The 17,314-nt window shown below is 36.8% G+C and overlaps 1 protein-coding gene across 5 annotated transcripts in view; it reads right to left on the bottom strand.

The window, feature by feature from the left end:
* The window catches only part of ARAP1 (ArfGAP with RhoGAP domain, ankyrin repeat and PH domain 1), a 252,136-nt gene that overhangs the window by 11,172 nt on the left and 223,650 nt on the right, over positions 1 to 17,314 (bottom strand). For 4 of the 5 annotated variants that reach the window (XM_073548485.1, XM_073548484.1, XM_073548487.1 and 1 more), the window contains exons 24-31: positions 17,209 to 17,292; positions 17,059 to 17,127; positions 16,696 to 16,813; positions 16,430 to 16,546; positions 16,206 to 16,342; positions 3,922 to 3,963; positions 2,704 to 2,786; positions 489 to 539 (exon numbers count right to left, since the gene is read on the bottom strand). In XM_073548485.1, the coding sequence (XP_073404586.1) occupies positions 489 to 539; positions 2,704 to 2,786; positions 3,922 to 3,963; positions 16,206 to 16,342; positions 16,430 to 16,546; positions 16,696 to 16,813; positions 17,059 to 17,127; positions 17,209 to 17,292 (701 nt within the window). The remainder of the gene's footprint in view (positions 1 to 488; positions 540 to 2,703; positions 2,787 to 3,921; positions 3,964 to 16,205; positions 16,343 to 16,429; positions 16,547 to 16,695; positions 16,814 to 17,058; positions 17,128 to 17,208; positions 17,293 to 17,314) is intronic. The other variant, XM_073548488.1, reaches the window with a different exon arrangement.

Raw genomic sequence — 17,314 nt, 5'->3', positions numbered from 1 at the left:
TTGGAGATCTCCTTGGTCTTCATTGGTGGTGTTTGGAGATCTCCTTGGTCTTCGTGGTGGTGTTTGGAGATCTCCCTGGTCTTCATGGTGGTGTTTGGTTAGTGGCGCCTTCTGTTAATGGTGTTGCAGCCTCTGTGGCCTTTCAGGAAAGGTAAAGTGTATAGACTGACAGACTATGTTGCACTTAGATTGCACACAGAGGACGTCCTGTCACTAAGCATTGGACTTAGGAAAGGAATTGCTTGCACCAGAAATTTTAAGTAGCTTCATAGCAAAAGGGGTGAATACATATGCACGTGCCAATTTTTAGTTATTTGATCCCATAAATACATTTTATGCCTATATTTTTGGTGCTGATGCATGACACAAATCAGATTACAAAAATATTTACACACAGGTTGTAATGTAACAAAATAGGTAAAAAGCCAAGGGTGTGAATACTTTTACAAGCCCTTGTAGATGGATAGATATTTGTTGGCTTTTCTCACCACTGACTCTTTTCATTCCGCTCGTTCTTGCACAGGATGGTGAAGCCCCAACTGAAACACAGACACGAACATCTCAGCAGTTGTGCTGTGGGCACGCCGCCAATCACAGCGCCATCATACAGAGGAAGCTGTACTATCCCTCCCCCATGCTTTACACTGCAGCTCGGTGCATGGAGCTCTTGCGGTGTGGTGGGTGACGTGACGGAGCAGAGGCTCGCCTTGGTGTAAAGGGGTGATAAGACGGACCCTGCAGTCTGATGACGGGACCCCCATGGAAATGTGTGATCAGAGCCCACAGCTTGTCAGTCTGTCGGCACGGCGTCTCTGGGGCAGAGGCATTGGATTGCGAGCTCTGCGGCCGAGCACAGTGCGCACTGATCCCTACATAATCTGCATCTTACAGAAATGGAGACGTCTCAGCGACGCCGGTAACCATGGAAGCGCGGAATAAAGGAAGAGCCCGGTCTGTGGCGGCGCCATGCTTCATTTGCAGCGATCATTTCCGGCTTTACCATAAATGCGGGGTGGAGGGTGTCAGACCCTTTAATACCTCAGGACTGAGCTGCGGAGAATGCGAGGGGTTAACCCCTTAGTGCCCGGCTCTTGTGTGTCTTAGCAACGGGCAGAGTTTCCATGACAGGGCGGGTGCTGCCCTCTGACATCGCGGCCGCCCGTCCTCATACACAGGTGAGCGCGGATCCTGCTGCGCTGGAGACAGAACCGCAGACATCTGATTGCCTGACCGAGGCCAAACAAGGAGCGGAGGAACGCCGCCACCTGGTGGACAAAGAGGGGACACCGGGGCCTGCAGGGAGCAATGATCTGCAGAGCTTATCACTATGTATCATGGGCAAGAGGGAGCAATGATCTGCAGAGCTCCAGGGGAGTAATGACCTGCAGCACTTATCACTATGTATCAGGGGATGGAGGGAGCAATGATCTGCAGAGCTCCATAGGAGTAATATCCTGCAGCACTTATCACTATATATCAGGGGATGGAGGGAGCAATGATCTGCAGAGCTCCAGAGGAGTAATATCCTGCAGCATTTATCCCTATGTATCAGGGGATGGAGGGAGCAATGATCTACAGAGCTCCAGAGGAGTAATGACCTGCAGAACTTATCACTATGTATCAGGGGATGGAGGGAGCAATGATCTGCAGAGCTCCAGAGGAGTAATGACCTGCAGAACTTATCACTATGTATCAGGGGATGGAGGGAGCAATGATCTGCAGAGCTCCAGAGGAGTAATGACCTGCAGAACTTATCACTATGTATCAGGGGATGGAGGGAGCAATGATCTGCAGAGCTCCAGATGAGTGATATCCTGCAGCACTTATCACTATATATCAGGGGATGGAGGGAGCAATGATCTGCAGAGCTCCAGAGGAGTAATATCCTGCAGCACTTATCACTATGTATCAGGGGATGGAGGGAGCAATGGTCTTCAGAGCTACAGAGGAGTAATGACCTGTAGCACTTATCACTATGTATCAGGGGATGGAAGGAGCAATGGTCTGCAGAGCTCCAGAGGAGTAATATCCTGCAGCATTTATCCCTATGTATCAGGGGATGGAGGGAGCAATGATCTACAGAGCTCCAGAGGAGTAATGACCTGCAGAACTTATCACTATGTATCAGGGGATGGAGGGAGCAATGATCTGCAGAGCTCCAGAGGAGTAATGACCTGCAGAACTTATCACTATGTATCACGGGATGGAGGGAGCAATGATCTGCAGAGCTCCAGATGAGTGATATCCTGCAGCACTTATCACTATATATCAGGGGATGGAGGGAGCAATGATCTGCAGAGCTCCAGAGGAGTGATATCCTGCAGCACTTATCACTATATATCAGGGGATGGAGGGAGCAATGATCTGCAGAGCTCCAGAGGAGTAATATCCTGCAGCACTTATCACTATGTATCAGGGGATGGAGGGAGCAATGGTCTTCAGAGCTACAGAGGAGTAATGACCTGCAGCACTTATCACTATGTATCAGGGGATGGAAGGAGCAATGGTCTGCAGAGCTCCAGAGGAGTAATATCCTGCAGCACTTATCACTATGTATCATGGGCAGGAGGGAGCAATGATCTGCAGAGCTCCAGAGGAGTGATATTCTGTAGCGAGCAGGAGAAGCAATGTTGTGCAGATCTCTAGCGGTGGATCAGGCAGGAGGCAGGGGGTGCGACGCTCTGCAGATGTAATACTTCGTACCTGGTGGGTGCTCGGACCTTCGTCCTGATGCCCAGAAGCACCGTCAGGTTCTTGATGCTCCACTCCTTCTCCGGCCGGTGACTCTGCGGCACAATGGGTCAGTTAATGTCTTTCTTTATGTTCTCCCATCCGTCCCCATCCACCCATTGTGCGCCAACAATCAGCACATAATACCCTCCGCCACTTTCCAACAGACTTTGTGATCCAATATGTCAGAGTCGGCCACATTTCTGCCGCTGTCAGTGAATGGACAGAATGTGGCCGAGGATTCTGATCACTTCTCACAGCGGAAGGTTTGTGTCGACAGACACCACTGTGGACTCCAGACACGACCTGCACCGACACACTGTAACGAAGTCATCAGGACATTATATCCAGTAAACCCACCATGACCAATTCTTATCACAGCAGAGGATCTGTGACAATTGCGTCCAGTCCGCACACTAATCTGTGAGGTTCCGGCAGATACAGCGTGTCACCTGTAACAATGTGACACCTCTCAGCACTGAAGCCAGATTTGCGCTGCTGCTGTGGTTAAAGGGTTACTCCCAAAATCACAAGTGACCCCTGTCCTAACACTGGATGAGGAATATTTCTTGACTATATACAATTGTGACAAACCCTCAGCTGTGAGATTACAGCAGCATTTCAGTCTCTGCTTGCTGTCCCACAGTTAGGGGACATTTTTTTTTTTCTTTACACAAAGTCGATTAGAAAGTTGTAGAACTTATTTATTTACAAAAATCTGGACACTTTCCCTTTAATGATGACGCTCATAAAGAGACAGGAACCCCATTTTTAAGACTTCATATTCAGTAACCGCATGGATTCCTTGCTTTACAAATCCTTTCCTAATGTTCAGTAATTTCCTGACCTTTACTCTGATCACATCCAGAGCTGCAGAAAAACGGCCAGCGACTGCAGCACGGAAAACAAATGTGCAGAGAAAGTGAAGCAGAACTAACAACCAAAGCTGCAGCTCCAAGAAGAGCCTCACGTCAGCCTGGCTCCTGCAGCTCTGGATGTGAACGAAGCACAGGATGTGAAGGAACGTTCAACCCATAAACAGAAGGAAGGAGCAAAAAAAATCACAGGAGTCAGCATAACTACTACTCCCAATATGTACAGCCATTTAATGATTGGTGCGTGAACTGACACCAGAAGTGAGAGAGAATCCATCACCCGCACCGCAGGGTTCAAACACCGCAAACCTCTCACCTCACTCCCGCTATCCGAGGATAATCTGTGCTGCCTCGTGTTCTGCTTAATAAAGGACGGCGGTTACATAAGGCACGGACAAGAAAGAGCAAAGCTACACAGTGCACGGGGACACGACACCTAACCCAGCACAGAAAGGGTTACTGAGCGCACCAGGCAGGAATCAGAAAGCTCTGCAGTCTACAAAGGGTTAAATAACGACCAATTAACCTGTCTACATAGGGGGCAGTATTATAGTAGTTATATTCTTGTACATAGGGGCCAGTATTATAGTAGTTATATTCTTGTACATAGGAGCAGTATTATAGTAGTTATATTCTTGTACATAGGAGCAGTATTATAGTAGTTATATTCTTGTACATAGGGGCAGTATTATAGTAGTTATATTCTTGTACATAGGGGCAGTATTATAGTAATTATATTCTTGTACATGGGGGCAGTATTATAGTAGTTATATTCTTGTACATGGGGGCAGTATTATAGTAGTTATATTTTTGTACATAGGGGGCAGTATTATAGTAGTTATATTCTTGTACATAGAAGGCAGTATTATAGTAGTTATATTCTTGTACATAGAAGGCAGTATTATAGTAGTTATATTCTTGTACATAGGAGCAGTATTATAGTAGTTATATTCTTGTACATAGGAGCAGTATTATAGTAGTTATATTCTTGTACATAGGGGCAGTATTATAGTAATTATATTCTTGTACATGGGGGCAGTATTATAGTAGTTATATTCTTGTACATGGGGGCAGTATTATAGTAGTTATATTTTTGTACATAGGGGGCAGTATTATAGTAGTTATATTCTTGTACATAGAAGGCAGTATTATAGTAGTTATATTCTTGTACATAGAGTAAATATTATAGTAGTTAGATTCCTGTACATAGGGGCAGTATTATAGTAGTTATTTTTGTACATAGGGGGCAGTATTATAGTAGTTATATTCTTGTACATAGGGGGCAGTATTATAGTAGTTATATTCTTGTACATAGGGGGCAGTATTATAGTAGTTACATTCTTGTACATAGGGGCAGAATTATAGTAGTTATATTCTTGTACATAGAAGGCAGTATTATAGTAGTTATATTCTTGTACATAGAAGGCAGTATTATAGTAGTTAGATTCCTGTACATAGGGGCAGTATTATAGTAGTTATATTCTTGTACATAGAAGGCAGTATTATAGTAGTTAGATTCCTGTACATAGGGGCAGTATTATAGTAGTTATTTTTGTACATAGGGGGCAGTATTATAGTAGTTATATTCTTGTACATAGAAGGCAGTATTATAGTAGTTATATTCTTGTACATAGAAGGCAGTATTATAGTAGTTATATTCTTGTACATAGAAGGCAGTATTATAGTAGTTATATTCTTGTACATAGAGTAAGTATTATAGTAGTTAGATTCCGGTACATAGGGGCAGTATTATAGTAGTTATTTTTGTACATAGGGGGCAGTATTATAGTAGTTATATTCTTGTACATAGGGGGCAGTATTATAGTAGTTATATTCTTGTACATAGGGGGCAGTATTATAGTAGTTATATTCTTGTACATAGAGGCAGTATTATAGTAGTTATATTCTTGTACATAGAGTAAGTATTATAGTAGTTAGATTCCTGTACATAGGGGCAGTATTATAGTAGTTATTTTTGTATATAGGGGGCAGTATTATAGTAGTTATATTCTTGTACATAGGGGGCAGTATTATAGTAGTTATATTCGTGTACATAGGGGGCAGTATTATAGTAGTTACATTCTTGTACATAGGGGGCAGTATTATAGTAGTTATATTCTTGTACACAGAGTAAGTATTATAGTAGTTAGATTCCTGTACATAGGGGCAGTATTATAGTAGTTAATTTTGTACATAGGGGGCAGTATTATAGTAGTTATATTCTTGTACATAGGGGGCAGTATTATAGTAGTTATATTCTTGTACATAGGGGGCAGTATTATAGTAGTTACATTCTTGTACATAGGGGGCAGTATTATAGTAGTTACATTCTTGTACATAGGGGGCAGTATTATAGTAGTTATATTACTGTACATAGGGGCAGTATTATAGTAGTTATATTTTTGTACATAGGGGGCAGTATTATAGTAGTTATACTCTTGTACATAGTGGCAGTATTATAGTAGTTATATTCTTGTTCATAGGGGCAGTATTATAGTAGTTATATTCTAGTACATAGTGGGCAGTATTATAGTAGTTATATTCTTGCACATAGGAGCAGTATTATAGTAGTTATATTCTTGTACATAGGGGCAGTATTATAGTAGTTATATTCTTGTACATAGGGGCAGTATTATAGTAGTTATATTCTTGTACATGGGGCAGTATTATAGTAGTTATATTCTTGTACATAGGGGCAGTATTATAGTAGTTATATTCTTGTTCATAGGGGCATTATTATAGTAGATATATTCTTGTACATAGTGGGCAGTATTATAGTAGTTATATTCTTGTACATATTGGGCAGTATTATAGTAGTTATATTCTTGTACATAGGAGCAGTATTATAGTAGTTAGATTCTTGTACATAGGAGCAGTATTATAGTAGTTATATTCTTGTACATAGGGGGCAGTATTATAGTAGTTATATTCTTGTACATAGGGGGCAGTATTATAGTAGTTATATTCTTGTACATAGGGGGCAGTATTATAGTAGTTACATTTTTGTACATAGGGGAAGTATTATAGTAGTTATATTCTTGTACATAGGGGCAGTATTATAGTAGTTATATTCTTGTACATAGGGGCAGTATTATATTAGTTATATTCTTGTGCATAGGAGCAGTATTATAGTAGTTATATTTTTGTACATAGGGGCAGTATTATAGTAGTTATATTATAGTAGTTATATTCTTGTACATAGAGGGCAGTATTATAGTAGTTATATTCTTGTACATAGGGGAAGTATTATAGTAGTTATATTCCTGTACATAAGGCCAGTATTATATTAGTTATATTCTTGTACATAGGGGGCAGTATTATAGTAGTTATATTCTTGTACATAGTGGGCAGTATTATAGTAGTTATATTCTTGTACATATTGGGCAGTATTATAGTAGTTATATTCTTGTACATAGGAGCAGTATTATAGTAGTTAGATTCTTGTACATAGGAGCAGTATTATAGTAGTTATATTCTTGTACATAGGGGGCAGTATTATAGTAGTTATATTCTTGTACATAGGGGGCAGTATTTATAGTAGTTATATTCTTGTACATAGGAGGCAGTATTATAGTAGTTATATTCTTGTACATAGGGGCAGTATTATATTAGTTATATTCTTTGGTCAGACCTCATCTGGAATATTGTGTCCAGTTTTGGGCACCACATTTTAAAAAAAGACATCAACAAACTGGAGCAAGTTCAGAAAAGAGCGACCAGAATGGTGACCGGTCTGCAAACCCTGTCTTATGAGGAAAGGTTGCAGGATTTGGGAATGTTTAGTTTGCAAAAGAGAAGACTGAGAGGAGACTTAATAGCTGTCTACAAATATCTAAAGGGCTGTCACATTGTAGAAGGATCAACTTTATTCTCATTTGCACAAGGAAAGACTAGAAGCAATGGGATGAAACTGAATAGGAGGAGACACAGATTAGATATTAGAAAAAACTTTTTGACAGTTAGAGTGATCAATGAGTGGAACAGGCTGCCACGAGAAGTGGTGAGTTCTCCTTCAATGGAAGTCTTCAAACAGAGGCTGGACAGACATCTGACTGGGATGATTTAGCGAATCCTGCTTTGAGCAGGGGGTTGGACCTGATGGCCCAGGAGGTCCCTTCCAACTCTACGATTCTATGATTCTATGATTCTTGTACATAGGAGCAGTATTATAGTAGTTATATTTTTGTACATAGGGGCAGTATTATAGTAGTTATATTATAGTAGTTATATTCTTGTACATAGGAGGCAGTATTATAGTAGTTATATTCTTGTACATAGGGGAAGTATTATAGTAGTTATATTCCTGTACATAGGGGCAGTATTATAGTAGTTATATTCTTGTACATAGGGGGCAGTATTATAGTAGTTATATTCTTGTACATAGGGGGCAGTATTATAGTAGTTATATTCTTGTACATAGGGGCAGTATTATAGTAGTTATATTATAGTAGTTATATTCTTGTACATAGGGGGCAGTATTATAGTAGTTATATTCTTGTACATAGGGGCAGTATTATAGTAGTTATATTCTTGTACATAGTGGGCAGTATTATAGTAGTTATATTCTTGTACATAGGGGGCAGTATTATAGTAGTTATATTCTTGTACATAGGGGGCAGTATTATAGTAGTTATATTCTTGTACATAGGGGGCAGTATTATAGTAGTTACATTTTTGTACATGGGGACAGTATTATAGTAGTTATATTCTTGTACATAGGAGCAGTATTATAGTAGTTATATTCTTGTACATAGAGGGCAGTATTATAGTAGTTATATTTTTGTACATAGGGGCAGTATTATAGTAGTTATATTCTTGTACATAGGGGCAGTATTATAGTAGTTATATTCTTGTTCATAGGGGCAGTATTATAGTAGTTATTTTCTTGTACATAGTGGGCAGTATTATAGTAGTTATATTCTTGTACATAGGGGGCAGTATTATAGTAGTTATATTCTTGTACATAGGAGCAGTATTATAGTAGTTATATTCTTATACATAGGAGGCAGTATTATAGTAGTTATATTCTTATACATAGGAGGCAGTATTATAGTAGTTATATTCTTGTACATAGAGGGCAGTATTATAGTAGTTATATTCTTGTACATAGGAGCAGTATTTTAGTAGTTATATTCTTGTACATAGGGGCAGTATTATAGTAGTTATATTCCTGAACATAGGGGAATTATTATAGTAGTTATATTCTTGTTCATAGGGGCAGTATTATAGTAGTTATATTCTTGTACATAGGGGCAGTATTATAGTAGTTATATTCTTGTACATAGGAGCAGTATTATAGTAGTTATACTCTTGTACATAGGGGCAGTATTATAGTAATTATATTCTTGTACATGGGGGCAGTATTATAGTAGCTATATTCTTGTACATGGGGGCAGTATTATAGTAGTTATATTTTTGTACATAGAGGGCAGTATTATAGTAGTTATATTCTTGTACATAGAAGGCAGTATTATAGTAGTTATATTCTTGTACAAAGAGCAAGTATTATAGTAGTTAGATTCCTGTACATAGGGGCAGTATTATAGTAGTTATATTCTTGTACATAAGGGAAGTATTATAGTAGTTATATTCTTGTACATAGGGGGCAGTATTAGAGTAGTTATATTCTTGTACATAGGGGGCAGTATTATAGTAGTTATATTCTTGTACATAGGGGGCAGTATTATAGTAGTTATATTCTTGTACATAGGGGGCAGTATTATAGTAGTTACATTCTTGTACATAGGGGGCAGTATTATAGTAGTTACATTCTTGTACATAGGGGGCAGTATTATAGTAGTTATATTCTTGTACATAGGGGGCAGTATTATAGTAGTTATATTCTTGTACATAGGGGGCAGTATTATAGTAGTTACATTCTTGTACATAGGGGACAGTATTATAGTAGTTATATTCTTGTACATAGGAGCAGTATTATAGTAGTTATATTCTTGTACATAGAGGGAAGTATTATAGTAGTTATATTCTTGTACATAGGGGAAGTATTATAGTAGTTATATTACTGTACATAGGGGCAGTATTATAGTAGTTATATTTTTGTACATAGGGGGCAGTATTATAGTAGTTATACTCTTGTACATAGTGGCAGTATTATAGTAGTTATATTCTTGTTCATAGGGGCAGTATTATAGTAGTTATATTCTTGTACATAGTGGGCAGTATTATAGTAGTTATATTCTTGTACATAGGAGCAGTATTATAGTAGTTATATTCTTGTACATAGGGGCAGTATTATAGTAGTTATATTCTTGTACATAGGGGAAGTATTATAGTAGTTATATTCTTGTACATGGGGGCAGTATTATAGTAGTTATATTCTTGTACATAGGAGGCAGTATTATAGTAGTTATATTCTTGTACATAGTGGGCAGTATTATAGTAGTTATATTCTTGTACATAGGGGGCAGTATTATAGTAGTTATATTCTTGTACATAGGGGGCAGTATTATAGTAGTTATATTCTTGTACATAGGGGGCAGTATTATAGTAGTTATATTCTTGTACATAGGGGCAGTATTATAGTAGTTATATTCTTGTTCATAGGGGCAGTATTATAGTAGTTATATTCTTGTACATAGTGGGCAGTATTATAGTAGTTATATTCTTGTACATAGAGGGCAGTATTATAGTAGTTATATTCTTGTACATAGGAGCAGTATTATAGTAGTTATATTTTTGACAATAGGGACAGTATTATAGTAGTTATGTTATAGTAGTTATATTCTTGTACATAGGAGGCAGTATTATAGTAGTTATATTCTTGTACATAGGGGCAGTATTATATTAGTTATATTCTTGTACATAGGGGCAGTATTATATTAGTTATATTCTTGTACATAGGAGCAGTATTATAGTAGTTATATTTTTGTACATAGGGGCAGTATTATAGTAGTTATATTCTTGTACATAGGAGGCAGTATTATAGTAGTTATATTCTTGTACATAGGGGAAGTATTATAGTAGTTATATTCCTGTACATAGGGGAAGTATTATAGTAGTTATATTCTTGTACATAGGGGGCAGTATTATAGTAGTTACATTCTTGTACATAGGGGGCAGTATTATAGTAGTTACATTCTTGTACATAGGGGGCAGTATTATAGTAGTTATATTCTTGTACATAGGGGGCAGTATTATAGTAGTTATATTCTTGTTCATAGGGGCATTATTATAGTAGATATATTCTTGTACATAGTGGGCAGTATTATAGTAGTTATATTCTTGTACATATTGGGCAGTATTATAGTAGTTATATTCTTGTACATAGGAGCAGTATTATAGTAGTTAGATTCTTGTACATAGGAGCAGTATTATAGTAGTTATATTCTTGTACATAGGGGTCAGTATTATAGTAGTTATATTCTTGTACATAGGGGCAGTATTATAGTAGTTATATTCTTGTACATAGGAGCAGTATTATAGTAGTTATATTCTTGTACATAGGGGAAGTATCATAGTAGTTATATTCCTGTACATAGGGGCAGTATTATAGTAGTTATATTCCTGTACATAGGGGCAGTATTATAGTAGTTATATTCTTGTACATAGGGGGCAGTATTATAGTAGTTATATTCTTGTTCATAGGGGCAGTATTATAGTAGTTATATTCTTGTACATAGTGGGCAGTATTATAGTAGTTATATTCTTGTACATAGTGGGCAGTATTATAGTAGTTATATTCTTGTACATAGTGGGCAGTATTATAGTAGTTATATTCTTGTACATAGGAGCAGTATTATAGTAGTTATATTCTTGTACATAGGAGCAGTATTATAGTAGTTATATTCTTGTACATAGGAGGCAGTATTATAGTAGTTATATTCTTGTACATAGGAGGCAGTATTATAGAAGTTATATTCTTGTACATAGAGGGAAGTATTATAGTAGTTATATTCTTGTACATAGAGGGCAGTATTCTAGTAGTTATATTCTTGTACATAGGAGCAGTATTATAGTAGTTATATTCTTGTACATAGAGGGCAGTATTATAGTAGTTATATTCTTGTACATAGGAGGCAGTATTATAGAAGTTATATTCTTGTACATAGAGGGCAGTATTATAGTAGTTATATTCTTGTACATAGAGGGCAGTATTCTAGTAGTTATATTCTTGTACATAGGAGCAGTATTATAGTAGTTATATTCTTGTACATAGGGGGCAGTATTATAGTAGTTATATTCTTGTTCATAGGGGCAGTATTATAGTAGTTATATTCTTGTACATAGTGGGCAGTATTATAGTAGTTATATTCTTGTACATAGTGGGCAGTATTATAGTAGTTATATTCTTGTACATAGTGGGCAGTATTCTAGTAGTTATATTCTTGTACATAGGAGCAGTATTATAGTAGTTATATTCTTTTACATAGGAGCAGTATTATAGTAGTTATATTCTTGTACATAGGAGGCAGTATTATAGTAGTTATATTCTTGTACATAGAGGGCAGTATTCTAGTAGTTATATTCTTGTACATAGGAGCAGTATTATAGTAGTTATATTCTTGTACATAGAGGGCAGTATTATAGTAGTTATATTCTTGTACATAGGGAAAGTATTATAGTAGTTATATTCTTGTACATAGGGGAAGTATTATAGTAGTTATATTCCTGTACATAGGGGCAGTATTATAGTAGTTATATTCTTGTACATAGGGGGCAGTATTATAGTCGTTATATTCTTGCACATAGGAGCAGTATTATAGTAATTATATTATTGTACATAGGGGGCAGTATTATAGTAATTATATTATTGTACATAGGGGGCAGTATTATAGTAGTTATATTTTTGTACATAGGGGACAGTATTATAGTAGTTATATTCTTGTACATAGGAGCAGTATTATAGTAGTTATATTGTTGTACATAGGAGGCAGTATTATAGTAGTTATATTCTTGTACATAGAGGGCAGTATTCTAGTAGTTATATTGTTGTACATAGGAGGCAGTATTATAGTAGTTATATTCTTGTACATAGAGGGCAGTATTCTAGTAGTTATATTCTTGTTCATAGGGGCAGTATTATAGTAGTTATATTCTTGTACATAGGGGCAGTATTATAGTAGTTATATTCCTGTACATAGGGGAATTATTATAGTAGTTATATTCTTGTTCATAGGGGCAGTATTATAGTAGTTATATTCTTGTACATAGGGGCAGTATTATAGTAATTATATTCTTGTACATAGGGGGCAGTATTATAGTAGTTATATTCTTGTACATAGGAGCAGTATTATAGTAGTTATATTCTTGTACATAGAGGGCAGTATTATAGTAGTTATATTCTTGTACATAGAGGGCAGTATTATAGTAGTTATATTCTTGTACATAGGGGAAGTATTATAGTAGTTATATTCCTGTACATAGGGGCAGTATTATAGTAGTTATATTCTTGTACATAGGGGGCAGTATTATAGTAGTTATATTCTTGTACATAGAGGGCAGTATTATAGTAGTTATATTCTTGTACATAGGACCAGTATTATAGTAGTTATATTCTTGTACATAGGAGCAGTATTATAGTAGTTATATTCTTGTACATAGTGGGCAGTATTATAGTAGTTATATTCTTGCACATAGGAGCAGTATTATAGTAATTATATTCTTGCACATAGGAGCAGTATTATAGTAATTATATTCTTGTACATAGGGGGCAGTATTATAGTAGTTATATTCTTGTTCATAGGAGCAGTATTATAGTAGTTATATTCTTGTACATAGGGGGCAGTATTATAGTAGTTATATTCTTGTACATAGGGGGCAGTATTATAGTAGTTATATTCTTGTACATAGGGAGCAGTATTATAGTAGTTATATTCTTGTACATAGGGGGCAGTATTATAGTAGTTATATTCTTGTACATAGGGGGCAGTATTATAGTAGTTATATTCTTGTACATAGGGGCAGTATTATAGTAGTTATATTCTTGTTCATAGGGGCAGTATTATAGTAGTTTTATTCTTGTACATAGTGGGCAGTATTATAGTAGTTATATTCTTGTACATAGGAGCAGTATTATAGTAGTTATATTCTTGTACATAGGAGCAGTATTATAGTAGTTATATTCTTGTACATAGGGGCAGTATTATAGTAGTTATATTTTTGTACATAGGGACAGTATTATAGTAGTTATATTCTTGTACATAGGAGGCAGTATTATAGTAGTTATATTCTTGTACATAGGGGCAGTATTATATTAGTTATATTCTTGTACATAGGAGCAGTATTATAGTAGTTATATTTTTGTACATAGGGGCAGTATTATAGTAGTTATATTATAGTATTCATATTCTTGTACATAGAGGGCAGTATTATAGTAGTCATATTCTTGTACATAGAGGGCAGTATTATAGTAGTTATATTCTTGTACATAGGGGAAGTATTATAGTAGTTATATTCCTGTACATAAGGCCAGTATTATATTAGTTATATTCTTGTACATAGGGGGCAGTATTATAGTAGTTATATTCTTGTACATAGGGGCAGTATTATAGTAGTTATATTCTTGTTCATAGGGGCAGTATTATAGTAGTTATATTCTTGCACATGGGAGCAGTATTATAGTAGTTATATTCTTGTACATAGTGGGCAGTATTATAGTAGTTATATTCTTGTACATAGTGGGCAGTATTATAGTCGTTATATTCTTGTACATAGGGGAAGTATTATAGTAGTTATATTCCTGTACATAGGGGGCAGTATTATAGTAGTTATATTCTTGTACATAGGGGCAGTATTATAGTAGTTATATTCTTGTTCATAGGGGCATTATTATAGTAGATATATTCTTGTACATAGTGGGCAGTATTATAGTAGTTATATTCTTGTACATATTGGGCAGTATTATAGTAGTTATATTCTTGTACATAGGAGCAGTATTATAGTAGTTAGATTCTTGTACATAGGAGCAGTATTATAGTAGTTATATTCTTGTACATAGGGGGCAGTATTATAGTAGTTATATTCTTGTACATAGGGGGCAGTATTATAGTAGTTATATTCTTGTACATAGGGGGCAGTATTATAGTAGTTATATTCTTGTACATAGGGGGCAGTATTATAGTAGTTATATTCTTGTACATAGGGGGCAGTATTATAGTAGTTATATTCTTGTACATAGGGGGCAGTATTATAGTAGTTATATTCCTGTACATAGGGGCAGTATTATAGTAGTTATATTCTTGTACATAGGGGGCAGTATTATAGTAGTTATATTCTTGTACATAGAGGGCATTATTATAATAGTTATATTCTTGTACATAGCAGTATTATAGTAGTTATATTCTTGTACATAGGAGCAGTATTATAGTAGTTATATTCTTGTACATAGTGGGCAGTATTATAGTAGTTATATTCTTGCACATAGGAGCAGTATTATAGTAATTATATTCTTGCACATAGGAGCAGTATTATAGTAATTATATTCTTGTACATAGGGGGCAGTATTATAGTAATTATATTCTTGTACATAGGGGGCAGTATTATAGTAGTTATATTCTTGTACATAGGGGCAATATTATAGTAGTTATATTCTTGTATGTAGGGGGCAGTATTATAGTAGTTATATTCTTGTACATAGGAGAAGTATTATAGTAGCTATATTCTTGTACATAGTGGGCAGTATTATAGTAGTTATATTCTTGTACATAGTGGGCAGTATTATAGTAGTTATATTCTTGTACATAGTGGGCAGTATTATAGTAGTTATATTCTTGTACATAGGAGCAGTATTATAGTAGTTATATTCTTGTACATAGGAGCAGTATTATAGTAGTTATATTCTTGTACATAGGGGGCAGTATTATAGTAGTTATATTCTTGTACATAGGGGGCAGTATTATAGTAGTTATATTGTTGTACATAGGGGGCAGTATTATAGTAGTTACATTTTTGTACATAGGGGACAGTATTATAGTAGTTATATTCTTGTACATAGGAGCAGTATTATAGTAATTATATTCTTGTACATGGAGGCAGTATTATAGTAGTTATATTCTTGTACATAGGGGGCAGTATTACAGTAGTTATATTCTTGTACATAGGGGCAGTATTATAGTAGTTATATTCTTGTACATAGGGGCAGTATTATAGTAGTTATATTCTTGTACATAGGGGCAGTATTATAGTAGTTATATTCTTGTACATAGGGAGCAGTATTATAGTAGTTATATTCTTGTACATAGGAGCAGTATTATAGTAGTTATATTCTTGTACATAGGGAGCAGTATTATAGTAGTTATATTCTTGTACATAGGGGCAGTATTATAGTAGTTATATTCTTGTACATAGGAGCAGTATTATAGTAGTTATATTCTTGTACATAGGGAGCAGTATTATAGTAGTTATATTCTTGTACATAGGAGCAGTATTATAGTAGTTATATTCTTGTACATAGGAGCAGTATTATAGTAGTTATATTCTTGTACATAGGAGCAGTATTATAGTAGTTATATTCTTGTACATAGGGGCAGATTTAATATCAGTGCCCTGTTGCGCTGTATATAAAAAAGGTTGATGATGATGATGGTAACAGGGTCTCACAATTGCATTACACGGGGGTTAGGGGTGCTGTGTTACACTCACCCTCACTTCGCGGTACATTCGCAGCACGCTACTGTTCAACATAAAGTATCGATCATGAAAATTAGGAACGAATCCTAGTAAACTCCTTTCTTCTCTAAACTTCATCATCCCGTTCTTGGAATCTCCCACTCGGTTCTCTGAAGAAAGGAGGAGGAGTGCTTAGTCTTAACAATGAATAACTCGCTCAGAGGCAGAAGCGCAGGATCTGGTCGGCGACTACTTACTGATGTAGAACAGCATGGCGTCCATGTGTGGGTCTTTCTTCACAATCACATGGGTGCTGTTGGAGACCTGAGAGTGAAAGATGGGAAGCACTTTCTCTGAGAAATGCAGGGGGCGCTCTGTGGATGTAAACAGTACAGTTTACAGTTGATTGCTTTGCTCCACACAAATAAATTTTGCATCATGAGGTAAAGTGAGTTTCTTTGCTTATCTGCAGTGTAGAGCTTTGTGCTGACATCTAGTGGCCGATCTGTTCACTGGAACTAACCTATTTCTCCTGAGTTGTCCACTTCAGAGCAGATCCAGTAATCTCCATCCTTTACTCGGATATTTCGACGTTCCAGCAGTGTTTCTGTTAATTCCTGCGCCGTCATAGTGACAGCAATCTGGAAAATCAAAGTCCGGGTTAACTTGTTAAAAAATTATACTAATCAGCGGCGCCTGCTCGCTGCCCGGCCGCCGCGTCCCGCTCATTACCAGGCCGCCGCGTCCCGCTCATTACCAGGCCGCCGCGTCCCGCTCATTACCAGGCCGCCGCGTCCCCCTCATGTCACTAGTCAGCGGCGTCCCGGACGTCACTAGTCAGCGGCGTCCCGGACGTCACTAGCCAGCTCTGAAGGTGAATACTTACTTGGACGCTGTGTTCACACTCAGCTTTCTTTTCCATCAGAAAGACGGTGCAGATAAAATGTTGTCCCTGCTAAGAGATGAAATAAGTAATGATTATAATGCTGTAGTGCTTACAGTAATTGGCGCCGTGTGGCATCTGCCGCGGTCTCACCCGCCGTCCCATCTGGTTTTCATTGCGCATTTTCATGATGGTGGTCGTGATGTCAAGCTGCTTCTGAATCTCCATAATGTCCATCTAGAAGGAGAAATGCAAAAAA

Source organism: Dendrobates tinctorius, unplaced genomic scaffold, assembly GCF_039654945.1.
Source record: "Dendrobates tinctorius isolate UK_male_01 unplaced genomic scaffold, ASM3965494v1 ptg000157l, whole genome shotgun sequence".
Taxonomy (NCBI): domain Eukaryota; kingdom Metazoa; phylum Chordata; class Amphibia; order Anura; family Dendrobatidae; genus Dendrobates; species Dendrobates tinctorius.
This window is presented reverse-complemented; position numbering and strand designations above follow the sequence as displayed.